Below are 27,227 nucleotides of genomic sequence, written 5' to 3'. Positions count from 1 at the left end.
TCACATGGTTAGTGAATAGACAGACATATATAATGAACAAAACATTCAAACCTCAACAAAAGAATAAGGAGACAGAATAAAAGTAATACCTATGTCTAGTTCACAGTTTAGCTATATATTTAAATTTTGGAAGTCTCATGCAATGGTGGGAGAGGCAAGGACAAAGAAATTAGTCTCAAAAATGGCAAAACTTATGTCAATGGACAGCCTATCCATTCTCTAACAAACACGGATGACTTTGCTTCTCTTTCTCCTCCTGTTGCAGCCCAGGACACACCTCCACTTGCAGTGCTTGCTACATATGTGCACAGCATCCTCATCTGCTATGTGCATGTGTGGACGAGAGGTGTGTGCATGTGGAAGCCAGAGGTTATGGTCAGCATGTCTTGGCCAATATATCTGGCCAGCGAGCTCCTAGGGTCTTCCAAGATTACTGGTGGATAACCATCCACATCTTCCAAGGTTACTGGTGGACAACCATCCACATCTGGCTTTCACATGGGTAATATCTGCACACCAGACACCATCATCACTGAACCATCCCCAGGCCCCTCACTCACATTTCACATGCTACCTCACCAACTCTTGCATGACCTACGGCTTGAGAACTTGGTCTAAATGCTACCTAGCTACAGTTAGAATGATCTGAAATATAAATCCTGAGTCTCAGAACAGCTGACAGAATATAAATATTCAGAAGTCAAACAACTCCCAACACAAACTTACATGTGACCTATCACAACACAACTAAGAAACCAGCTTTTAACACACCAAAGCCAGTGAGAAAAGGTACAGCTCCTGGACAACTAAGCATCTGCGCAGTCAGAGGAGCAGATGCTGTTGGAAGAATGGCTCTTCTGAAGTGTTTCCAGTGTGTTCTAAAATACCAGTGACAACACGTCTTCCATTCTTAAAGTCATCTTTAACCCAACCTGAAATACCACTGTTGCAGTGATCAGCCAGCTGATTCCACAGATAACTAACTGAACCACAGCCTTTATTAAAATCATTTTACAACTGTGTGTTCTGATAAATGTCTTATTTAATCCAAGCTTTACACAGTTGTATCAGTAGTGGGAAGTGCTTCATCTGAATAGATCTTCTTCCTCACAAATGTGACCGCATCTTCCATCTTTAGTTTCTTCAGCTCCCAGTTATGGATCTTCCCAAGAAAGAAAACAGTTTGTGAAGAAATGATAACTTATAAAATAAAAGCTTCTTTAGAGACCTATGCACAAAGTAGTAGCAAGCTAGCTTCTAAAGATTAAATATCACCATGCACATGTTCATATTCTGAATGTAATAAGCATAGGACTAAGGAAAATAGTTAACACTGAAAGGTATAGAAACTTCAGGGGCTCTCTGAACGATGCAAAATCATTTCTAAACTTTTAAACAGTACATTAGCAGGAAAGGAGCCATATCAAATCTTAGTCAGCCAAGCCCAACCCACCTTTGGATATTAAAGTATGATAAGGGGAAATCTGAGTATTTATACTCCACACTGTGTGCAGGCCAAATGAGTAGCATGCAGATGAAGCCAAAGATCAGCATAAGGTCCCAGCAACTAGCGGGAGATCTGAAAGGCTGTTCGAGAAAAGCTGTGGTGCTGAGGGTCAAAGGGAAGCCTAAGAGAAGCATCTTCTGCCAGGTCTCCGGGCAAAGAAAATAAAATACAAGAGTCTTACACTGGCCCAGAAAACAAAAGCCTTAACATCATTCCTTGTTCAAGATAATCCGAAAATTGGAGGTAATTTCATGTGTCTTAAATGCAGTATAAAAAGGTATTATTTATCCTCTTCTTCATTAAAAAGAGATTAAGGCTGACCAGATAACATCTATAAACTCCCTAGTACATGACAATACCCAGCTGAGTAGAAGCTGATTCACATACTAGAATGTTTCTTTTGATAAAAAAACAAAAAAACACACACAGCAAAAAACTGAACTGCCATCATGTGACTGCTCCCCTAGACCCCTGGTGACTACCTTCCCCCACAGCATCCGGCAGCTGGGAGGGTGCACAGCGCTGACACAAGAAATAGTCCATTCATATTGTTTTCTTACCAAGATCACATGGAAGCCCATTACATTCAAATGTCGGATTTTCATGGCCATCAATCCTCTGGGGTGGCATGAATTTAAACAGTAAACAGACTTAGGAACACACAGCACTGCTACTCTGAAAAGAAACGACAAACAGAAACAGTGCCGGGTGAGCACCTGGAACCCTGCTGCAGCCTGCTCTCAGAGCTCAGGCTCAAGTCCTCCTGAACCTGGTTCCCACCAGTCCTACCGGCTTTCCTTCTGTTACTTAGCCACTGCAGACAATGTCATATACAATGACTACCTTGTAAACCCAAACCTGACATATGGTTTTATATATTTTTACAGTAGCCTTCTTTATGAATATCTTCACTTTCTACGGAGGAAAGTTTCCTGATACAAAAACAGCCATTGAAAGGGTTTCTGGGGCAGTGCTCAGCTCTGACCCCACTGGTGAAGGCAAGAGCAAATGGTGCGTGATCTTCCACACTCATGATGGAACCCAAGAAAACCCCAAGACAAAGGCTCATCAGCAAAGTGGGACGCTGTGCATTGATCCTCATCATTCTCTGCTCTCAGGAAGTTCATTGGGAGGACAAAGAAAAGAACAGAAGAGATGTCTACCCTGTCTTCTCCTGGACCCTGCCTTTCGGAAGAGAAGTTTCATACTTACTAGATCACGCAGCTTTTGCACTTCCCAGCACCTCATGCTACCAATTCCTATAGCATCATTTTACATCAGTATAGTAGATTTAAAAAGGGAAAAGCATTTTCAATAGGGCTAAGAAAAGGCTTTTTTAAGGGTACCTGGATAACATAACACTTAAAAAGATACCCAAGTAATAGCAATAAGCCAGATGGATGTAGAAGACAGGCCAGTATGTGAAGGAATGGGGATGAGCAGGTAAGAATCTGAATCTTTACAAGTTTTTCCCACTCCTTTCCACTGTACACATGTGCCTGTCTGGGAGAGTAGCGAGGCAAAAGTTCCCTGGGGCAAAATGTCCGACTCATCTTTGTGTGCCCCACAGGCCTAGCAGATTCTTCCCACAGGCTGACATAGCAGAGATGCATATGGAATGAGTCCATGATCTCCTGCTTCTGAACAGGCAAGACATTCTCATGGTATTGACACCATGTTTTGCCCAGCATGGTACATATAAACGTGAACGACTTGGGTTAGCTTTAATGTGCTCCAATCTACAAACAATACTAATTACAAAGCTTTAAGGACAAGACAAGGAGGATGGGAAAGCTTTGGGTATTTAATTTCTGTAGATGCCTCAAGTTTATGGTCACTGTAATATCTTAGCTGAAGTTTACACTGCATCGATAGATTCAACTATATTAACATTGTCTTACTGAACTATTGGCTTTATATACAAATTTTTTTAATTTATTTATTTATTATATGTAAGTACACTGTAGCTGTCTTTTTTTTTTTTTTAAGATTTATTTATTTATATGTAAGTACACTGTAGCTGTCTTCAGACACTCCAGAAGAGGGAGTCAGATCTCGTTACGGATGGTTGTGAGTCACCATGTGGTTGCTGGGATTTGAACTCCGGACCTTTGGAAGAGCAGTCGGGTGCTCTTACCCACTGAGCCATCTCACCAGCCCCCTATATACAAATTTTTAAAGACTATCTGATTCAGCAGGTATTTCAACTCCACTCTGTTTTATAAGCCATGAGCAGTAGATTCCCATGTGTGAAGGCCCCTGGTATGCTGCAAGCCATATATATTCATAAGGTCTTTTTGATACTCCTATTCAATATAGTCTTTCTTTATTAAAATATTAGTCCAGAATGCTCAGCAAATAAGTATGTAAAAACTACCTCTGCATGTTTGTGGCAGAACTTGCATCTACATCAGAAAATGAAAATACTTGGGTCCTGTTAGTATCCATTCTGATTTCAAAATCTGAAAGAAAAAACATGTTGATATTGATTTCTCTAATATGGCTCAAAGTGATTTCTATATCAAAAGTCTAATACCAACAGTACCAGAAAAACAATGACAGTAGCTAAAATAAAACTGAGAACTTATAATGTGGCACACGCTAATCTAGGGACTTGCCATGTGGAATTTCATGCACCGGTCACAGAGTTCTAAGAGACACTGTAGTTGCCTTTTCAAACAAAGAAGCTGGGGATGGTTACATTCCAAAGTCATTGTATTAAAAAACTATACAACAAGAATCCAAAGACTAACAAAACCCAATACCAGGCATGGGAAATCTCCTGAGTTATTGGATAGGGAGTCAGAGATTCTCAAAATAATACAGGCTATTGCAGTTGCTCTCGAATCCCTTCTAGAACTTAAAGGTAAGATCCTATTGCTGAAGATAGCAACACTTCAGGTACAGACTGGAGAAAAAGCGAGCTAGAACTGACTTTCAAGCCTCCTTCCTAGCTCTCACACTAGCCAAAGGCTCTATGCAAGCTGGTAAGAGAGCAAAGCAGTCAATAGTCCTACCCAGTTGTGAAGCTTATGCACAATAATGACCAGCATGGCAGAACAGCCCCACGGTGCAATAGTGGCATCTATGTCTTGGGGGAAACCTGTCTACTTGGACTAAAGTCCTGCTCAATTGGAGGGAATCCATGACCAATACTATCAACGTGTTGCTGATGAGGTCACAAACTCTAGAGCATCTATACTGCCTCCATCCTAAACCAGTATAACTTCTAACTGGATCCTAAATACTTACCCTTACCCACAGAGAAGCACCACTCTCATCATCAAAGCAGTGTCTTTCTGAAAGAGACTCTTACAGAAAGCTACAAGCATTCCAAACACAGAGCACAACTGACTATGGGATGTCCAGCCCCTACTGATACATCTACAGAGCAGCCAGTCCCTAAGCTAAGGCTCAGGGACATTTCAGAAGAAGGCACTTAAAGACTCTAAGAGCCAGAGTACCAAAGCATCTGCTGTGAGACAATGTCCTCCATGTGTGACTGGAAATCTTTATAGTATGGTCACCTAGACCTGTATAACACCACCACCTGTTGACAGGTCAATATGAAGGGGGAAAAAAATCTCACAAGGCCCTACCCCTAGATGAAGAGCTACAGGCAATTAATGGCTACTGGGAGACGAAGAACAGTCTTCTCCAAGGACAAACTTCATGACACAGGTTATGGAGTCCCAGGTGGTCAGTGGTAAACAAATACACAAACAAACAACACCAAGTGGGCTCGGCAAGCTGTAGTTACATATCCATATATATGTGTGTGCATACACATACATCAACAATTAAGAGGGCATGGATCTGAGAGGGAGTAGGGGGACACAGGAGGTACGGTGGGGGAAGAGAGGGGTAGAAATGATATAAATGTAGTACTCATGTTTGAATGTCATCTCCTAATCCTTTGTCAGATCAAACAAAATACATTTTAAAAATTAAACAAAATAAAGGGATGCCCATACCAATGTGATAATTATGTGGCAATGGCACATTTCTCGAGAAGCGTCCTTCCCCTTCCAGAAGCCTGCTGAGGACCTCTGCAAGCTTCTCGTCTGGCTGTGATGCTGACAGTGGCAGCCGTGGCAAAGGCATGTGCATAGATTTGTAAGGACTTTCATCAAGTTTCAGACAAGCATTCAAAACATGAAGCTTATGAATATTCCTCTCTGTGTCGCCTAAAAATGCAAAGGCAAGCAAGTGATTAAAACATTTATGCCATATTTTAAAATACTAGTGTATCTTTGTGTCTAATCACCTCTCAAAATCTTCTTTATTTAATGCACTTTAGTTCACTGTATATAATGGCGGGTTAAATTGCATGCATACATATGAAGAATTTTTATTATATGCACCCCATTACCTTGACTTATCCTCCCTTCGCCTCTCTACTTCATTCTATTATTTTATTAAAAATATTTTTCATACAATATATTCTGATCATGGTTTCCTCTCCCCCAACTCCTCCCAGATTCTCTTGACCCACCCAACTCCACATCCTTTCTTTCTCTCTCTTTAGACAACAAACAGGCAAACAAAAAAGACACAAACCAGAATTTTAAAAAAGAAAAGAAATACAGGAAACACACACACACACACACACACACACATATATATATATATACACATGCATAAAAACACAAAATCAGAAACCATAATATACAACCAAAAGACTAGTAAGACAAAAAACAAAAAAAGACAAAAAAAAAAAAACCAACAAAAAACCCAGACAGACCAATATAAGACAAATGTCTACAAAGTTGCTACTGCGTTCATTTGTGTTGGCCATCTACTGCTAGGCATGGAGCCTACCCTTAAGTGTGGTTTGTATGCCCATTGAGACTGCATCGGAGAAAGCTAATTTTTACTTTGCAAATGGCTATCAATTGCAGATAGCTTCTTGGTTAAGGATGGAGACTCATGTTCTCTTACTCCCCAGTGCTGGGACCCCCATTTGGCTTGCACCTGTGCAAATCCTGTGTGCGCTAACATAGTCTTCTAGAGTGGTATACGTGTGTCAGCTCTACTGTGTCTGGAAGGCACTGTTTCCTTGGAGTCATCTATCCCCTATGGAGTCTTTCTGTCTCCTCTTATGGAAAGCTCTGTGAACCCTGTGGAGAGGGAGGGGGTTGGTGTCTCTTCTTTATTCCTAGGACTCTCTCAATGACTCCTTGGTTTTCATTGTCTAGTTCACTGACCTGTACTTGCCAATGTTTCAGAGATTAAGTTATTTTTAGAACTGACTTGGTCTAAACTTCTCATTTTATAAGAGGGAAACTGTTTAAGAATTTGGGACTAGAGTCCAGGTTTCCAAGTCTATTCTTCAACCACAAACTGTTTCAAAAATCAATATATGGTATTGATTCATCACAACTCAGTTTCAGAACTTTATCACATCATTTATAGAATGAATTATAGCTTCTTTATTCTAAAACACATTACTAAATTTTGGACATCTACTCAAATACTGTTTTTCTTCATTCAAAGTCAGTGATTGTAGTGCATGGTAACACACATCTTTAATTCCAACACTTGGGAATTCCTCCTGCACAGGCAGGTGAATATCTGTGATTTGCAGACCAGCCTGGGCTACACAGACATGATCTCAAAAAAAAAAAAGTCGAAAAAAACAAAACAAAAAAAGGTCAACGATTGATTTGGTTTCAATAAATAAATAGACTAAATTGGTACTCACTTGGTCATTAGATCTAACAGGCTAGCTCGTCATTATAGAGCAGGACTGACTGTTTCTAGGTGACTTGGGTTGGCTTTAATAGTATACTTAAGGAGTGCAAGCATCTCTAATCAGGAACCCTGAGCTTTGAATATGTGGAGACTGTGAAGACTGTGTATACAGTGCAGGCTAAAAGAATAGCAATGGTGCAGACTATATTCCTTCCCCTGCAGTAGGGATCCCATGAAAGGCAGCTCTGTGGGTTTGTGGCTTGAAACACTAACCTTTGACTTCACCACTGTCAGTTGTACTCAGCATACATCTGCTCTGTATGCCTGAACTAATGCTGCTGTAAAGAACCCACTCAGAGTGACAAGTGACTACCTACCTGAAGTCAGCAGTTCGTTGATGATATTCTCTTTGATAAGCTGGTTAATAGGGGCCAGGGGAAAATAATTCATCATGCAAAATGAATGCACAGCATTCAACAGGCTTTCAGAAGAAATGTGGTGAAGACAGCCAGTCAGAGCACTCGCCAGAGCTTCTAGGAACCTTGTGGGGAACAAAGGAAAGTCAGATTTCAAATCAACCTATAAGACAAGGTCACAGAAGAGCTGACTCCATGCTACAGACCCAAGATCTTCAAGGAATTCAAAGAAATGAGATGAAACAATCAGATTTGCAAATAAGTAGCCATACCTAGTGCAAGATGTGGCTAGACCCCATAGTAAGTGTACATATCCAATAAATGACTCCTGTAGATGTACTGCATAAAAATGTTTTATAGGCTTTCAGTCATTCCACTCCTATTAAAACTCGATGGGGTAGCAGTATTATTATTCTCATAAATAAAGATGAGTGAACAGGCTCAGAAGTTGAGTAACTCATCCATGAACTAATTACAGTAGATGGGCAGGACATAGAGATGGTTTTAGAACCTAAGTGGTCAGGCACCAGAGCCTTTTACTCGTCACAGTTTCTACAAGGCCTAGACTGGCACTGCAGTTTTATAAGCAATTAAACATTCCTAGCTATCAAAATTCTTGGTAATGACTTATGAGCCTAAACCTACCAGTCACAGCTACTGTTGTGCGGTATAACCCAGCAGCTAAGCGCAGATGGAGTGGGAGGATAACACTTTGGGAAACTGACACTGCTAATGAATGGCAGATTTCTTCTGAATCCAGGTTAAGTGTGGCTTTCAGGGCATATGTTATCACAAGCATATCACAAGAAAAAAAGAAAGAAATACACACAGGGTACTATGAAAAGGGTAGAAGGGAGAGAGGAGTTTGGGGAGAATTTGAAGGGTTGATGCAATAGGAAATGGAAGATCATTTGAAAGGACCCCTGACAGCACAGACTGTATGACAGCAAGACAGCAGGATGAAGGCACGGAGCAGGGATGAGGAAAACAAGGGCAAGTGAGCCTGTCAGGACTGATAGGACTGTGCAGGCCAATGTCTGAGATCAAACTGGTCTCAGTGGCTACCAGGGCAACAAGAAGGCCTGCAAGGCCAGGAGAACTGAAGCACCACGGGATGCGATGGAGACTGGAGAAAGCAGGAAGGCCGTGGTGTGAAACTGGGAACTGACTGTGCCAGACTCACCCAGCAGACAGAGCAGTGTGTGAATCACTGTTAGTTCCAGTACAAAAGATAAAAGAAAACTGTACTAGTTATTTAGAAGTTAATAGCTATATAATCTTAAAGATATAAACTACAAAATCAATAACAAAGAGTGGGGGAGAATAAAGTTGTCCAGATATCCTAGAGTTTCGAGACTAAGCTAACTATCACAACAGACTTCCGGAACCACAAGTGAAATATCTACTGGAGATGCATAAAGGAGGGAAAGAAAGATACATCAACTTACAAAGGACAACACACAAAGAGAAAAACAGAAAAAAAATTATGACAGGAGACTAAGTAGCAATAGTCTCTCCCAATAAAAGCTTTAAATATGTCTGTACTGTGATCATTAATCTTCATTGTCAACTTGATAGAATGTACAGTCACCATGGAAACATACTTGTGAGTATGTCTATCAGGGTATTTTCAGAAAAGCTGAACTGAGAAGGGAAGACAGCCATCCCAATTTGGGCAACACTGTCCTATGACCTCAGACCCTGGACTAAATAAAAAATGAGAAAGCTACTACATGGTAGCATTCATCTCCCCTTCCTGAGTGTAGCTGACATATGACCAACCTCATGTCCCCACTACTATGACTTCCCAGTCTGGGATCAGCTGTACTCTCAAACTGGGAGTAAATTGTAAGTTATTATGTATTTTGCCACAGCAATAAGAAATGTAACTCATACATGTATTAAACTCCCCAATTAAAAGATATAAAGTAGCTCAACAGAACATAAGTAAGGTCTAATTATATACTGTATAGACGTTCACAATCTGAAAGTGAGAAAAATAGAAGATATGACAAGCAAATAGTGACCAAAGAATAACAGGGATGGTTGCATGTGTGTGTGTGTGTGTGTGTGTGTGAGTGTGTGAGTGAGTGTGTGAGTGTATGTGAGTGTGTGTGTGTGAGTGTGTGTGTGTGAGTGAGTGTGTGTATACATATAGTCAAAAACTGTCACAAAAGACAAAGACAGTCATGCTATTAGAAGAGTCAATTCAGCATGAAAGTGGAGCAGTTTACAAATGCATGAGGAAACGTAGCAAAATGGAGATCTTACAGACAGACAGACAGTAATACAGTAATGTACTGTTCTTACTTTTCATTCAAATAATCACCAATGCAGAAATGAAGACAGGAACCCTCAACAATACTATAGTCAAGATGATAGCGCAGAAAGAGAGAGAGAGAGAGAGAGAGAGAGAGAGCACCCACTTCACATAGTCAACTCTTCCTTAAGAACATGCAGGACAAACTGCATGTGAGGTCCCAACAAAGTTAACACATTTACGAAAGTATAAATCTTGCTAATATCAGTTCAGACTACAACAGAGGAAGTTAGAAACTTCCTACTAAAAAATGGGAAACTGGAAAATTCAGAAAGGTCAAATTATTCAATATGGTCTTGAACAACTAGTGGGTAACAGAAAAAAAAAAATCAAATAGAAAATTAGAAATTTCCACAAAGCCACAGCACACCTAAAGTGACAGTATTCTGAAAAAGCAACAGCTATAGTCAAGCTTCTGGTGATAAATGCGACCCTTAAAACAGAATATTCAAATCAACGTCAATTTATACTCAAGAAACTACAAAGTGAGGCTGGAGAGACGGCTCAGCAGCTACAAGCACTGGCTGCTCTTAGAGAAGATCTGAGTTCCATCCAGTACCCACATGGTGGCTCACAACTGTCCAACTCCAGTTCCAGGATTCAACTTCTTTTTCTGGCCTCCACAAGCAACAGGCACACATATAGCACACATACATATGCACAGGCAAAACATCCATATGCATAAAATGAAAATAAATAAATCTTTAAAAGAGAGAAAACTAGAAACAGCACAAAGCAAAGCCAGAGTTGCAGAGGAAGAAAGTAATGACAATTGAAACAGAAACAAATACGAACTGGAGGGAAAGATCAACCAAAGCAAGACTTGGTGAACCAGAAACTAAAACTAATGGGAAGCCGGGCATGGTGGAGCACGCCTTTAATCCCAGCACTCAGGAGGCAGAGGCAGGTGGATTTCTGAGTTCAAGGCCAGCCTGGTCTACAAAGTGAGTTCCAGAATAGCCAGGGCTATACAGAGAAACCCTGTCTCGAAAAACCAAAAAAACAAACAAACAAACAAACAAAAAAACCAAAACTAATGGGAAAAAGCTAGTAATCTGAAGAATAGAAATGAGAGCTGAGACAACAACACTAACAGCAGAGACAAAATGGAGGGAGCTCGGCACTTACTTGGTACAATGCTTAGCATGCATGAAGCCTCAGGTTTAGTTCCTGGTCCCACACAAACTAGGTATAGGAGGGCACCTCTATAATCCCTAATCCTGGGGAGGCTGAGGCAGGAGAATCAGAACTTCAAGGCCAGCATGCGCTACCTATATAGTGAGCTCAAGTTGCACATCATCTATAAATAATCATTACTTATAGTATCTAATACAATGCAAATTCTATAAAAATAGCTGTGATCTTCTTACAGAAAAATGACAGTAAACACTGTACATGTTCAGCTTCTCTCCCCTGGCACACACAAAATAATAAAAGAAACCTAATAAATATTATGGGAAAAGATGGTTTGCTAACAAATTGGTAACCAAGAAAAAATAAATTCATACACATTGAATCAGCAATAAAAACCTCACCAAAAAAAAAAAAAAAAAATCTGGTGCGGTAGCTTAGTAATACACATACATATATACATGTGGGCAACATATTCATACACCTCTCAACAACAAAGTCTAGACAGAGTACTTCCCTGGGGACCTCCGGTGAATTCTACCAAATGTCGAGAAGAATTAAATGACTACAACCCTCTTAAACTCATCTAAACATATACAAAAGAGAGAACTTACATTTCCTTCACACCAAAAGTAGGTAAACATGCTACACACAAACAAAACACTAACTAGCAAACCAAATTTAGTATTGCATGAGAAACAATACTACATAGACCACAAACAAATGAGACTCAGCCTCAGCAAATGCCACCAATTAGTGTTAAAGCCACATTAACAGAATAACGGACTAAAAGAAAATCATGCCACTACATTATTACACAAACAAAAAAAAAGCATTTGAGAAACCTCAAAACCTTTCTGGATAAGCATTCCCAATACATTTGGTATGGAAGGTATGCGCTTCAATATAATAAAGCATATGTAAAAAAGCATATATAGTCGGGAGCATGTGAAATGATGAAAACTCATAAATTAGACAAGAATGCCTCCTCTTGCCTACTTCTATTTAATATAGTACTAGAAGTTCTAGCTTAAAGTGAAATAAATAAATAAAAATAATTGGGTACGTAAATAATTAAGTAGAAAAAGGTAAAGGGAAAGGAAATAAATAAGATTGAATGCAGAAAAGTACTATCTGCTTTATTTCTCTACACTAAAAGGCTGTCCAATTTCCTTTATAATAATACCAAGAAGAGTAAGTCACAGAAACAAACATAACCAAGGAGGTGAGAGACTTATACCCTGCAGCCTATAAAGCACTGGCTAAGAAATTCATAAAACATGGAAAGACTTCTCTCACCTATAGACTGGAAGCCAATGTTTTTAAAATGTCCATATTATCTGCAGTGACTCAGTGATCCACTGAAATCTCTATCAAAGTCCCAATAGCGCATGTTTTACATAACAAAGAAAAATGTGATTCTGAAAGGCACATGGAAACCAAGTTGCCTGAAACCCCTTCGCTATCCTGGGAAGAAAGAACAGGGCTGGAACTATAACACCTTCCTACTTCAGCACATATTATGACGCTATGGTAATTTAAGATTACGCAGTTCTGCATGAAAGCAAACAAGGGCAGAATACACAATAGAGAAAGGACAGTTTCTTCAACAGTGCTGAGAAAACTCAGTATGTGCCCACAAAGAATAAAATTAAACCTTTGCCTTATATTTTACACACACAAAAAAAAATCAACTTAAGACTGATTAAGCCCAAGAACTTAACTCCTGAATGTCCTACTAGAAAAATATATGGGAAACCTTTATTTTATGACATCGTGTACAACAATGATTTTAGACTACCATATAAAGAGTACCATTAACAAAAGCTTCTGCTATGTAAGAGTCGACAGAATCAGAGAAGAGCAGAAAATATTGATGAATTGCATACCAACAGAGGATTACCATGCACAATACAGAAGGGGTGCCTACAGTTTAACAGCATGGACACAGTACTTGTTCCTCCAGAGCAGACACTCACTTCAGGGCTGTAAGGAAGGATGCTCTACACTAACAGTCAGGAAATACAAACCCAAACGACTAAGAGATGTGCCCTTGCACCTGTCTGGATGGCCAAAAAAGCAACACAAGACACAGAGCAGTCCAAGCCAGCCCACACCACATGGTGCACAGTGTTCAGGGAACAGACCTTCCACACCAAATGGTGCACAATGCTGGGGGTACAGCCATTCCACACTGTGCGTACTACTTGGAAAAAAACCTCCTTAGTCGGTGAATAGTCCTCAAAAAGTAAAAACCCAAATATTAAAGGGAGGTGGGGGGAGAGGGGAGGTGGACAGAGCTACACATTGGGTCCCTAGACCGACACTCAGGATAGTTCTCCTTTTTGCTGTTTTTGTTTTAGATTTTTTACACAAAAGTCTCAGTCTGTAGCCAGGGCTGGCCTCTAACTCACAGCAATCCTCCTGCCAAACCTTCCAAGTGCTGAGATTACAGGCATGGCTACCACAGCAAGTATATTTTGATTTATAAGAATTAAAATCAGGACCTCTACAGGATATATGCACTCTGGTGTTCAACACGAAAGTCAACATACATTAACAACCTAAATGTCCACCAACAGATGAATAAACATTACATGGTATAAACATACAACTGGGATATTAAATTTTTAATTATTTATGTTCCTTTAGAAAAGAAAAATTCTTTCATATGGTATAATACAGATGAACTTGGAAGACACTGTGTTATGTGAATAAGTTAGTCTAATGGGCATATAACACATACTCTGAATTCAGAAACAGTAGGATAGAGGTGAGAAGGGGAAGGGAGGGAAAGAGAGCAGAGATGCTGTTCAGCAGGGATGGGTCAAGTGTGATGGGGATGCAGCTTCAGATGGCTATGCTATGCCAGCAACACTATGTCAGCAACACTGGACTGCCCACTTGAAAGTGTACTCGGAGAGCATTATTCATGTTAAAAACCCTTACCACACTAACAAATAAAGAGACAATAAATAGGAAATAAATTTAAGGAAACATTTCCCAACTTTTTGATGAAGTTAAAAAGAATTAATTTAGGAGTTAATAGTGAAAACTGGACAAGCTCAAAATAAAAACTTCTGTGATGAATGAACTACTGACTAGAGCAACAAGAAAGACAAAGAATCACAAAGGTAAGAGTCTGCTCAACTCTATAAATAAATGCTGCTATTCTTCTAGGTGGGATGGTGGCTGTGGACACGGTCATGTGTACTAATGTGTTAAGCTGAGATCTGTGATCGTTACACTGTGTGACGTCATGTAAGGGAAACCATACGTACTCTCTGTTGTGGATTTTGTGAACATGATTGAGAGAAGAATACACGTGCAGGATAGAAACGATGTTCTTCACGTTTAGAGAGCCAGGCTCCTGTACTACTTTCTCCATAAGCTTGTCCATCAAACCAGGAGGTCGAAAACCAAGGGTTTCAAATAATAAGAGGAAAAAGATAACCTTGGAAACAGAGCAAAGAGGAGGTTATCAGCAGCTAAACTATGCTACTCTACGGTGTTAAATCTCAAAGAACTTACGCAACAAAACGTTACCCCAAAAGGAACAATTATATATTTTTTCTTTAATCAGATATCAACTTAATGAGCAATCTCTTTCTAAGCTGAGAACCAAGACAATGACCTCATTTAAAATCCTTTCTTACCTGTTTTTCATACGACACATCTGAAAATTACTTTCAATTGTGCCTTTCCTGAAGTCTGAAAGAGGACCCCTATCTTGAACTGCTTCCCCTTCCAAACTGCCTACATTCTTGTAGATGGTATTAATCTTTTTTTTTTCCTTTTCTTTTTCCTTTCCTTTTTTTCCCCCATAAGCTGGCCCCGAGCTTGCAATCTTCCAGCCTCGGTCTCCTAAGAAGCTGGAATCACAGGTATATGCCATCATGCCCCATTGGATTATCTGAATCTTAACCCTAATTTTATGGTGCAATTATTTTCCTCTCTTTTTATATCTTTTAATTTTTTTAATTAGTATGCACAGTATTAGATCCCATTATGGCATTTTCAAACAAAATTTGTTTTCGTAACACAAAACATTTCTGTATCTTATACCAATTTATAGAAGCAAAGTATCATGATTAATATAAACTTCACTTCCAGTTTCCCACTGGGTAATATTTACCACAAGAATTACTGTCTCTGAAATCAATTTTCATAATAAACTCAAAATTCAGCTTACTTTCTTAACAGACTGAACCCAGTAATCCATGTATTTCATTAGAAAAAGCAGGTTTCACAAACTGCTTCATTTAGACATGAGATTGTTAAACATGATTCCTGAGAGGCTGTTACTCCAAAGAAAACAACAGACAAGATCAGGAAGTAATAACATTTTATTTTTCCAAAACCATAAGCCTGTCACACTTCTTTAGATTCATCTTCATTATTCAAAAGCTAACAAGAAAACAGGAAACACTATGCTAAACAGTCAGCCCATCTACCATATACTCCTCTGACAACCAGACAGAGGAAGAATTTTAAACAATGTGTTTTTCTTTCAGATAGAAAACTGACCAAAGACTGACTACTCTATCAGTGAGTAGCCTGCAGAGAGATAAGGAGCTGATAAGCTAGCACTGGAATACTTTGACAACCTGACTTCTACAAAGCAGGGAGAAACATTTAACACAGGTGAATGAACAAGCTTCCTGACAGTCGCTCAGGGATAGCCCTGCCTGAAACTCACTTGTTTCAACTTCCAGATGTCAAAGGTTGTAGCCACATATTCTGCTATGCTTTTGAAGAGATCTTCATTTTGGTATCGGAGGTCTCTACAGGACTGCAGTATGCTGATCAATACTTTAAAAGGACACCCATGGACATTATCTTTAAGAATGAGTTAAATAAACAAGCATTAACAATTGTTTTGAACATAAGAGTCAAGATACTCAATACCTACTTTAGGGGAAACATAATGCCATATTTTGAAGGAAAACAAAACTACAGACAAAAATAAATTTATACATAACCAATCATCAAAAAAGAGCCAAGGTTTGAAAACAATAGGTCAGATGTGGAGGTCCTACAGGAAAGGCCCCTCTTACCTATGACAACTTTGCAGATGTGGAGGTCCTATAGGAAAGCCCCCCCCTACCTATGATAACCTTACAGATGTGGGGGTCCTATAGGAAAGGCCCTCCCTTACCTATGATAACCTTACAGATGTGGGGGTCCTATAGGAAAGGCACCACTTACCTATGACAACCTTACAGATGTGGAGGTCCTATAGGAAAGCCCCCCCCTTACCTATGATAACCTTACAGATGTGGGGGTCCTATAGGAAAGGCCCTCCCCCCTTACCTATGACAACCTTATAGATGTGGAGGTCCTATAGGAAAGGCCCCCCCTTACCTATGATAACCTTACAGATGTGGGGGTCCTATAGGAAAGGCCCTCCCTTACCTATGATAACCTTACAGATGTGGAGGTCCTATAGGAAAGGCACCACTTACCTATGACAACCTTACAGATGTGGAGGTCCTATAAGAAAGGCCCCACTTACCTATGACAACCTTACAGATGTGGAGATCTTATAAGAAAGGCCCCCCCTTACCTATGACAACTTTACAGATATGGAGATCCTATAGGAAAGGCCCCCCTTACCTATGACAACCTTACAGATGTGGAGGTCCTATAGGAAAGCCCCCTCTTACCTATGACAACCTTACTGCATTCATTCAGAAGGACAACAGAGCGGAGATCCATAGCAGCTAAGACTTCAAACATGTGCTGGCTATTCAAGACGGAAAATCTGCCTAACTCCTTCAAGGCTTTCATCTACAGAAAGACAAACTTGCATTTAATTATCACTTGTGAAAAATTTAATGTTGGTGAAACAAGGATGGAGCTTAAGAAAGACACATACAGAAACTATATACAGATATGTTTACACATACCGATAGATATATATGCCTTAATTCATTTCAGCAAAGGGAAACCCAAAAACATATCCATGTCGTCCTCAAAAAAATAACTCAAAAATTTAGGAAGTGACAGGTCAAAGACAGTTTTTTCAAATTCCACCCACCAGAGAAAAGTCAGGTGTTACCTCCAATTTCTTCTTAAGTGCAGATGGTGCGTCTTTCCCAATACATTTCATCACTGTTTGTAAGGTGAAGACATGTTTTATGTTCCAAACTTGCTGATCAACTAGGATTCTGTTATTAGACACAAGAAACAGGACAATCCTAGAATCTCCATACCAGAAATCTGACAACTTCATTAGGTACAGCATCTACTTAGAATAGGCCAAGAGTATGAAAACCACAGACATGGTCTACTTGCCCAAGATGGTGTAAGCACCTAAGAAGGATCTAAATCATTCTAGTACACTTTCCGCTTACATTATTGTACTGTCTTCATTAATGAACAAATCACATTAGATTAAATGTATCCTCATAACCCTCACTAACCTGTGACATGACATCAGTTGTATCAATTTTATATCTTCTTAAAATAAGCCAGTGTAATGCAATCCCATAGTACCCAAGAAGCTCTTCTGAACTGAGTATGCACGGCAGTTCTCCCGACCTTACATCAGTGCCAGTGTCTAAGAAAGACTAATTTCAAAAACACCCACAACGTTTTATAAACTAGATCTTGGAAAAAGTATTATCCTCAGCTTTATATCATTCAGAATTAGAATTTTAAGTTTAACAAAGTATTAACTACCACCAATGTGTACCTTACTGGTGCCTCCCAAAAACAAGAATTCAACTTTCATCAGTCCTTTTAATTCCCCATATCAGGGCCACAGAGAAAACCATGTGAAGAAAGCCTAAGGTTCTTACCGCAGCCCTGCTCGAAGCGCATTCACATTCATGCATGGCTCCATTGACACTAAAGCGGTTGACAAAATTGAAAGACATCTCTCATCACACTCATTGATGCGCTCCTATTAAAATATAATTACAAATAAAGTAAGGTGATGGCATGTATATTAGTTTCCAAAGCAAAACCTCTGAACTCATACTTTCAAAGGACTGAGTACCAGAGCAGTAATTCACAAACTCCACAATAAACATCTATTCTGGGAAATAAGATATGTCATTCAGTGACTTTTCCAAATAACTGACACATAATCCATTATACACCAACACTTTCTTAAGCATCACTAGAAATCAATTTGATAATGATTATATTCTTTTGATTGTGAAATACCTTGCATTAAATATCATTTTTACCCCTTCATGGGCACTCAAACCACCATGAGGACAGCATGGTAGAATAAAAGAAAAGCTACTAAAGTATGTAGGTCAATCACTCCCCTAAACGAACCCTAGAAGACTCTGTCCTTACAATTTCCACATAGCCTTTCCTGAGCGTCATGCACAACTGACCTGTGGATTGTCTTATTCACATGACCCACTGCAGTTTACTACCACTATCTGGGTCTCAGTTGGGGCACTAGTTTATTCCAGAAAAGGCTGTGGCATTCTGGAAAGAGAAGAGTAATGATACAGCTGCTCTCCAAGATAGATAGATCTCCCATTATATTTATACATTATAATATTTATAATATACATATATACATATATATTATCTATGTGCACCCCATAACATCTGCTGTGAAAGGTCAGGCTATTTGACTCAAATCCACAGCCCATCACTTAAGAGTAAGACCATATTCGAGGAAGCCTTTTTGCTCTTGGCTAAAGTAGTACAACTTAACACTACTTATAAAGCTTTGAGTCAGAACTAAATGATATCATAATGGTTTAAGGACTGGGAGAATGGTATCATTCCGATGAGAGTTTCCTTAGAAAGAAAGAAAGATAGATAGATAGATAGATAGATAGATAGATAGATCTCCCATTATATTTATACATTATAATATTTATAATATACATATATACATATATATTATCTATGTGCACCCCATAACATCTGCTGTGAAAGGTCAGGCTATTTGACTCAAATCCACTGACAGCACACCATCCTTTCACCTCTGGCTAAATGTCTTTACAACACCCACACACATTACCAAAGCACAATCCCATGCAGATTTTCTAGCTCCTACTATGCTCCCAGTGAGGATGCTACACAGATGTGAATGCCTGTCTAACGTCTCATACAGAACTGCATCACTGTCAGTGGAAAGTTGATCCAAACAATTTCTAAACTATCACATTAGAAAACAATACTGTGCCTACCAAACAAATAGCTATTCTATGGCTTTCAAAACCACAAAATTTAAAAGTTCTTGCTTGAGGACATATGAATCAAGTTTCCATAAAGAATTAAAAAGTTATATACCTACAACTCAATTCATGAATTCTAGTGAAACAAAGTATCACAGATTATCTCCAGGAAATTAATGTATTGTAAGATACTTAATTACTCAGTTTAAGAGTCACATGGCCAATCTTAAAAAGTAAATGATTACTTCTTCACATCTGGTGCCATATAAGTGACATCAAGCACGATTCTGACACTTCTGTTTGAAACTGAAAATGCAAACTTGAGTATGCCAATCTCTGTCTTAAAATTCTCCAATGGACTATTGTGCATACTAGGCAAATACAAACTCCCCTGGGCACAAAAATTAGTTTTAATGATTTTGCTACTACCTTTTCCAGGCTCAAATCCTTGTCCCTCAGCACATATACAACTACGTTCTAAGTCAACCCAACTCTAACACTCTCCCACCAGCCCCCATGTCACCAGCTTTCTTTACTTCAGATGCACCAACCTATTTCAGCTCCCTGAGCTAGCTACCTTTTCCACTGAATGTCAGCCATGTAATGTCTGCTGCAGACACCAACCCCTTCATAATCAATCCTCACAAAATGCCAGTTGCTTCTTGGACACTGACTTTAGTGTCCTTCTCAACATCTTATCTCGACGTTTTGAAGACCAAAACTAGGTTGGAAATCCCATTACACACTCTCATAAGACCCTATATTCTACCTCATTGCACTGAGAGATCTATGTGGGTTTGGATAGCTGCACTCTTGAGTATTCAGCACAGCGCCCTCAACATAGCATGAGTCATTAATGGAATGCGGCCACCACTCCTGTAACCGCCTACAAATACATCTTCCAGTTTGGATTGTAGGGGTCATGATTATAAGAAAATATGTGTTATATCTTTTATAACAACTGGTAAATGTGGTACCTTGTACATGGCTGACATTCAATATATATTCAGTATATAAATAAAGGAATCCACTAGCTGTTAACCATGCAGCTGATATCATTAAATCTGTTTCCTAGTCTAAATTCTATTAATAAGATTAAGGTTATGTAAAAAAACAAAAACAAACAAACAAAAAATCCGCTAGTTTACCTCCCATCCATTCTCCCTTTAACTACCTAACCTTTCTCTGCATCTCTCTTCATTTCCACTTAACCCTAGAGAAGGTTGGTGGGGCAGGCTTTCACAAATTTCCAAAGCCAAAGGAATGATCTAACTTAAGATCTCCTAGCCATTAAAACATACATTCTGCTGATAATCTTTTAAGGAAGCTATACACACCTACATCCCCTGAGCTCCTTCAAACCATGTTAAACACAGTACAGCCACACTTATTAAGTCTCTTTGGACTTACCTGAATCGTCCTCAGCAAAGTCTGTACCATAAGAGTGTTCTGAGGGATTCCGAGCTTCACTACAGCATTAAGGCTGAACAAGAGGTGGTCATAGTGCATAATCTTGGCTTCTCTCATCATCTGCTCACACAGCTGGTTAAAGGCAGGGTGACTGAACATCAACTGTCTCTCAAAGCGCCTCTTGTCTTCAGATATCCTTTTGGCAATTATCCACATTGCTAAGAAATAGTTACTACCAGGAAATGTAGGTGCTTTTGAAAATGTGTCCAGCACATCACTCAGAGAGTTACACTCCTGGGCCAGCTTTTTATAATTCACAGGGGTTGGTCTTACTTTCTTGGTGAACACATCTTCACTGGAGGTATGATGAAAATTTATTTTCTTTAAATCATGATCAGATGTCCCATCAGAGGCAAAAGAATGTTTTGCGTCAAAGGACAGTGTTCTAGGACAAAGTATCCTATCAGGTTTAAAAACGGCTGAATGGCTTATGCCTTTAGTTTGAATACAACCATGTACTGATTTAGAAATAAATATATCCTGAAAGAGGTATCTAACAGATGGTTGCAATCCCTCATCAAAAACATTTAGCCGATGGTTTCTTGGGTTCCATTTTGAATGAATAACCTCTGGTCTGCAAGATCCCAATGGATCTATCCTCAAAGCTCTGCTTCTTGGAAGTAACGTACTGAATCGTCGGATGGTCCATAACAACGAACGTGCTTTGCTATTCATTCTGCTATCTACTGGCACACTTTCAAATACCCAAGATGCAACGCAAGTTGCTGTCTTTCTAAAAAAAAAAAAGCACATGCTGTGGACTGTCCTGTAGAGGATAGGTAAATAAAAGAAATAGTGGTTTAAAACTGTTGCTTACATAAGGGAAATGCATCTAACAGGGGCTTGCATGGGCACCGAAGAGCTACTAGAGCTTTATATTAAAATGGGAACATGTCCTCAGTATGCTTCCTCCACGTTTATTTCATCTTTGTAAAAGTACCCAGGTCAATCACTTTAGCAGTTGTTCATAAAATAGTTTCAGTCAATCAATAAATGTGGATAAAGTAGCATAGATAGGTAGGTAGACAGAGAGATAGAAATAGACAGCTAGAAAGATAGATAAGACAGAAATATAAGAATGTCTTGTGTAGGTGTTCAATATCGGCTAAGGAGAACTTTGTTAACACTACTTTGGGGGCCTTCACTGAAAACTGTATCATTGATGAACATTTCAGATCATCTTGCATTGGCCAAAAGCGAACTGTTAAGAAAACCTACTCGGACAGGTCGGTCTTGGTTAAGGACGGAATTAAAAGAAAAAAAGCGATGTCCTTCCTGCCTGAGAATCTACAATCAGCCAGGTTCATCATGATCCCAGAACCGGAGTCAGTGTCTCCGCAAATGAGCCGCCCAGCACTGCCCTAAACTTAAGACCCAGGCCACTTCCCAAACTTTTCTCCCCTAAGTAAAAAGACTAGTACGATCCGGCCCACGATTCCGCTTCTGCTTGCCATCCACTCACCTTCGAACAGAACCCCGTGACTACACATAGGCGCAGCCATGACAGTTCCGCCTCAAGCGGCGCGTCTGGTGACGTACTACGGATTCTTTTAAAAGTCAAAAAGCACGGGTTCTCAGCGACCGTAGAGACCATGTGCAAATGGGGAGAAAAACCTGCCAGAAAGAATAGTTTCTATTCTCTGATGAAAAGATAGAGGCGAGAGCCTTAGGAAACCACGGAGCTTATAAAGTTCATCTATTGTTGTTTATGGAAACTCAATACATTCAAGTAGTGACTTAGAACTTTTAGCCTCTGGCGGTGCAGCCTCTTTTGAGCGCGCCTGCGCCAGTTTTAGTACCCGCCGCGGTTGCCAGGAAACCGTGACGCCACGGTCCCAGTTTCTAAGTCTTGCTAGAAATCATGGCCAAATTTGTGATCGCGGGTGAGTGCTTCTCTAGTAAGCCCACAGATCTCTTCCCATGGGTGGTCAGCCTTGTTAACAGGCTTCTGTTCTCAGCCCCATCCTTTAGGCACTTGATACACCGTGGCAATGTGTCAAGGTCAGATGAGCAATAGGGACACGTTGGGGAAAATTCTCACCTCTGCCCTTGGCCAGAGGTTTTAATTCCCACGGGGGTACAAAACGTATAAGGAATTCCTTTGATCTGCTGTGACTAATGTAATGATGGACAACTGCACAGGCTTCGGCGGGGTTGGCGGAAAAAGGAGCATAAGGAATGGATGGAGAGTAGGAAATAACTAAGCTGTTAAAGAAACCAACCTCCAGATAAAGTTTGCAAAGACCTAGAAGAGCTGTAGTCTAATGGAGGACCTGGATGTAGGAATGTCGCAGGGCCTGGGTTAGAATTTACAAAATATAAACTAGACATTTAGTTTAAACAAAAAAGTTTGTACTAAATCTTGAACAAAATTAACGAATTTAGGTAAAAATAATGTCAAAGTATCAATGAGTCTACTTTTTTTTTTTTTTTTTTTTTTTTTTTTTTTTTAGTTTTTCGAGACAGAGTTTCTCTGTATAACCCTGGCTGTCCTGGAACTCACTCTGTAGACCAGGCTGGCCTCGAACTCAGAAATCTGCCTGTAATGTAGACCATCTGGACAGCAGGAAGCAACACTTACTGGGACAGGCTGTTGACTGTATCTGCTTTCTCTTCTCTCACCAAGTATCTTAAAAGAGCTCCCTGCTGTTCTATCCTTCTTTCCACTCAGTCTGGCTTCTCCTTTGGCCTTCCTATACAAACTATTTCGACCACAATCACTTCTCTGTTACACAATTGGCATTTACCATCCCTTGGGAAGTACATCTTTTGCTTCTATATACATTTAGATAATTTTTATTTTTTGCACTAGAAAACGGGATGGTGGGAATACATACAGTAGAAACTTTCAGGACACTGTATATAACAGTAACAGGGCAGTGTTCTGGAGGAAACAGTGGTTGTGATGGTTTGTATTTTCTTGAGCCAGGGAGTGGCAGCATTTGGAGGTGTGACCTGATTGGAGTAGGTGTGCTACTGTGGGTGTGGGCTTAAGATCCTCACCCTAGTTGCCTAGGAGTCAGTCTTCCACTAGCAGCCTTTGGATGAAGATGTAGACCTCTCAGCTCTGGCTGCACCATGCCTGCCTGGATACTGCCTTGTTCCCACCTTGATGATAATGGGCTGAACCTCTGAACCTGTAAGCCAGCCCCAATTAAATGATGTTTTTATAAGACTTGCCTTGATCATGGTGTCTGTTCACAGCAGTAAAACTCTAAGACAGTGGTATAGGGTCTACGTAGCCAAGGGCTTCCCAGAGGGAAAGTGATTAAGCAGATGCCTGAACAACTACAGTTACCAAGCAGAGAAGACTCGGGAAGAAGCAGAACAATTTACCGTGGATAATAGGGAGTAGAGCTGGAGTGTGCGTATAAAGGTTATATATGGTTGTGAATGGAAACGCAGAGGACTCAGGTAGTATCTTTGAACCCCTAGCTCTTCTGAAAGAGCCTGAGCTGCCCTTGATGGGGCAGTTGCTGGGGAAGCATGAAGCCACGGTCCTAGTATCTAGGTCTTGCTAAAGATCTTGGCCAAATTTGATGATAATTGAGAGTGGTTGGTAAGCATACATTTGAAATGAGTTTAATTGGGCTGGAAGAAAGGATGTAAGGGAGAGAGCATCCTAGGCTGAGGACAAATGAGATGATTCGGATTCTTCTGAGCCATACTCAATATGTGAGACTTTAGCAAAAATACCTAGAAGGTAATTTATAAAGGGACAAGGCCATTAAATCTGTATCTTCCCTGAGAGTTATGGATACAACAAGAGGCTGGTTAGAAGGCTGGAGCTATATAATGCAAAAAGAGCTGCTTTGTGGGGAGAAAAGCAAATAGACTGAGGAATGATCCGAAAGATGAAATATGTTGGAGAAGATTGTAATTCACTGAATGACTATGAGAAATAAAGGAGAAGTTACACACCTAAGCTATGGGTAACTGGGTAGACTTGGACTCATTTGAAGAACTTTTATCAGAAGAATATGTTTAATAACCTACATCTCACAGTATTCTCTCTCTATCTCTCTCTCTCTCTCTCTCTCTCTCTCTCTCTCTCTCTCTCTCTCTCTCTCTCTCTCTCAAACAAAGTCTCACTATGTCCCCTAGGTGATTGAACCTGGCTATGTAGACCAGGCTGGGCCCAAATTCATAGGATCTGTCTCTTCCTCCTGAGCGATAGAATTAAAGCTATGCACCACTACACCTGTCTAATCTCAATATTCTTAAGTGAGGAGATAAATCTAACTACTATAGGAGATGCAAGAATCTCCTACATTTTCTGGTAGAAGACATAAAATAAAAATGATACGCATGAGATAGTTATTGGCAACCACAGTGATTAAGCTGATTAAAGTTTTCAGTCTTTTTATTAATGGCTAGACCAAGAGTGGGTTCTTGCCCCTGAACATCTCTTGATGCCCAAGAGCAGGGGTTCGGTGTTTTTAAAGGCAAAAGCCATAAAGAGTGTGATTTACATCAAAATTAGATGAGAATCAGCATACCCTTGAAACATTCACTGCTGGCAGAGCCATTGTTAATTATTTCAGACATAACATGACAATTATTTTTAACTTATATCTTCTTTAGTCATTTTAGTTTAATTATTTTGGTTAAAACATCTGGACTGTGGTCAAGGCCATGGAAATCTCAAATGGGTTGCCAAGAGAGAAACAACCATTGTGGGAAAGGGGCGAATCATTTAAGCAAACCCAAAGTGGAGCCGGAACAAGACGGCAGGACCTTGGTCATTTCAGAATAGAATCCAGCTTATCCCGCTGAGTGTCCATGATACATTCAGAAAAAGATGATAGAACACAGGAAAGTATGGGCATCTGGATAAGACGTACCTGAGCTAGGAACACAGACTGCCCCTGGAAACCAAGGAGCTTGGCCAGGAAAATACACAGATAAGGTATGAGAAATTATGTGCCTTGCAGAGCAATACAGTTTAATGAATAGATAAGGGAACAAAAACGTATAAAGTACAGAAAATGCCAGCCAGAGATGTACAATGGAAGCCTTCAGAGTATCCCACCATAGAGATGCATCCAGAATTTACTGTACTGGAAATGGAAATGGGAAACCATGATAGATGCTACCAGGGATAAAGAAGAAAGGACTAAAAAAAAAAAAAAAAAGTACTCATTGTATTAAGCACCTGGTGGTCCCTAGTCACCTTCTGGAAAATTATGTGGAGTGCTAGGTTATAGTGGAATAATAAGTGAATAAATGTAAATACCATGGATGACAAGGATATACGATGTATTTAACAGAAAGGAGCATCTAGGAAGCAATAGCTGAGGAGAAGAAACATAGACTTTTTGTTTCTTAGGAAGGAGAAGCTGGAGTTTAAGTGAAGTGCGTTTAAATATGCTTGAAAGCAGACACTAGAAACAGAAATAAGAGTCTAATGGGGCAGGGAGAATTTGTTCAGCAAGGTTTCCAAGAAGACAGGCGGTGTGGGCTTCAGAGCATAACTGGAATCCTCTTCCTTTGGAAATTCCTCTGTTCTTTATATCTACTTCACCATGATCTTCTCAGTGGTGTCTGGGCAGAAGGAACCTGGATCCAGAAAAGGCAGGTAATTGAGATCATCTCGGGTGCAGAGCTTTTACAAACTATTTCCCAATAAAATGGACAGGGTCATGAAACATGAGCCATAAAGTGAGTTTGAAGTGATTAACAATGGATTTGAACTAGATAGAGAGGCTTCTCCACAGAGAGGTTTTAAGAAGGATTGGTGCTGAGGACTCTGTGAGGCTGAGGAAGAGTGTTTCCACAGCAGGCACTACACTTAACTTGTCCTCCTGAACTGGCACCCATCCCACTTCTGGGGCAGGGGGATAACTTCCTGTTTGCTCTTCACTGCAAACAAAAGAAAAAAGAAAAGTGGGGGTGGGGGGGAGAAGTGCATCTGACATTCCCTTTAACATTAATTTATTTGTTTTACATGGAGGAGTTCAGAGGTTAGAGGATACTCTAACAGGAGTGTGTGTCCTAGAGATGAAACTCAGGTCTTCAGTCTTGATGGCAAGTGCCTGTGCCTTTATCAGTCAAGCTATCTCAGTGGACCCTTGAGTGGATGCTAATGAATAGCTCACCGTTAGTATCTCATGCTTAGATAGTATGCTATAACCTCATGTGCTCCAACAGAGTACTAGAGAAAGTAAATATTGAAAACATCCTTCTGTTCCACAAAATGTTATTGTTTAAGATTCTGATCTATGAAATGTATCTTATTTTTATTACTATAACAAAAATTAGATGTTTGCATTAAATAAGTTTATTCTGCAATTTTCTTATAAAATTATAGCCACAGTGCATTCTCGAAGTGTATGGTTATAATGATAACATCCTCATACTCATGGAAATGTGTGTGTTGAAAAGAAAGCACAGCTAATTTGAACTCTTCTAGGTAAAGCAAACTGCCCATATTATGCTAAGGCAGAACTTCTGGCAGACTATTTACAAAAGAATCTTCCTGACTTTCGGATTTTTAAGATCACGCAACATCCTGACAAGTGGGAGGTAAGAACTGT

At 39.8% G+C, this 27,227-nt stretch overlaps 2 protein-coding genes across 4 annotated transcripts in view; one reads left to right on the top strand and one right to left on the bottom strand.

Moving 5' to 3' along the window:
• Positions 1 to 976: 976 nt before the first annotated feature.
• Positions 977 to 22,220, bottom strand: Fastkd2 (FAST kinase domains 2). 3 transcript variants are annotated; one of them, XM_021158647.3, is made up of 12 exons: positions 22,154 to 22,220; positions 20,632 to 21,420; positions 17,872 to 17,975; positions 17,130 to 17,238; positions 16,735 to 16,858; positions 15,768 to 15,907; positions 14,350 to 14,522; positions 7,579 to 7,742; positions 5,482 to 5,694; positions 3,885 to 3,969; positions 2,068 to 2,182; positions 977 to 1,162 (listed from the first exon to the last, which is right to left on the bottom strand). In XM_021158647.3, exons 2-12 carry the CDS (start codon positions 21,364 to 21,366, stop codon positions 1,055 to 1,057), a joined length of 2,070 nt encoding a protein of 689 aa, XP_021014306.1. In that variant the 5' UTR covers positions 21,367 to 21,420; positions 22,154 to 22,220; the 3' UTR covers positions 977 to 1,054. The 3 variants fall into 3 exon arrangements, with proteins under 3 accessions (XP_021014306.1, XP_021014291.1, XP_021014298.1); XM_021158632.2 differs by having other exon boundaries at positions 20,632 to 21,457; positions 22,154 to 22,215; XM_021158639.2 differs by having other exon boundaries at positions 20,632 to 21,424; positions 22,154 to 22,212.
• A 275-nt stretch (positions 22,221 to 22,495) lies between these two features.
• Positions 22,496 to 27,227, top strand: part of Mdh1b (malate dehydrogenase 1B) — a 41,617-nt gene continuing 36,885 nt past the window's right edge. The window contains exons 1-2 of the mRNA XM_021165825.2: positions 22,496 to 22,574; positions 27,104 to 27,216. Coding sequence (XP_021021484.1) covers positions 22,553 to 22,574; positions 27,104 to 27,216 — 135 coding nt within the window. The 5' untranslated portion in view covers positions 22,496 to 22,552. The remainder of the gene's footprint in view (positions 22,575 to 27,103; positions 27,217 to 27,227) is intronic.

The sequence above is a fragment of the Mus caroli genome, unplaced genomic scaffold (genome assembly GCF_978045245.1).
Source record: "Mus caroli unplaced genomic scaffold, Mus_caroli_1 scaffold_1, whole genome shotgun sequence".
NCBI lineage: Eukaryota > Metazoa > Chordata > Mammalia > Rodentia > Muridae > Mus > Mus caroli.
The sequence above is the reverse complement of the archived record's forward strand: the minus strand, read 5'-3'. Positions and strand labels throughout refer to the sequence as shown.

Coding starts and splice junctions, on each gene's coding strand:
- Fastkd2 (XM_021158632.2), bottom strand. CDS start 21,444: ATGTGCTTTTTTTTTTTTAGAAAGACAGCAACTTGCGTTGCATCTTGG. Junction 17,239..17,871: donor GCGCTTCGAGCAGGGCTGCG/GTAAGAACCTTA, acceptor GTCTAATAACAG/AATCCTAGTTGATCAGCAAG. Junction 2,183..3,884: donor TCTGCCACAAACATGCAGAG/GTAGTTTTTACA, acceptor GTTTCTTTTCAG/AGTAGCAGTGCTGTGTGTTC.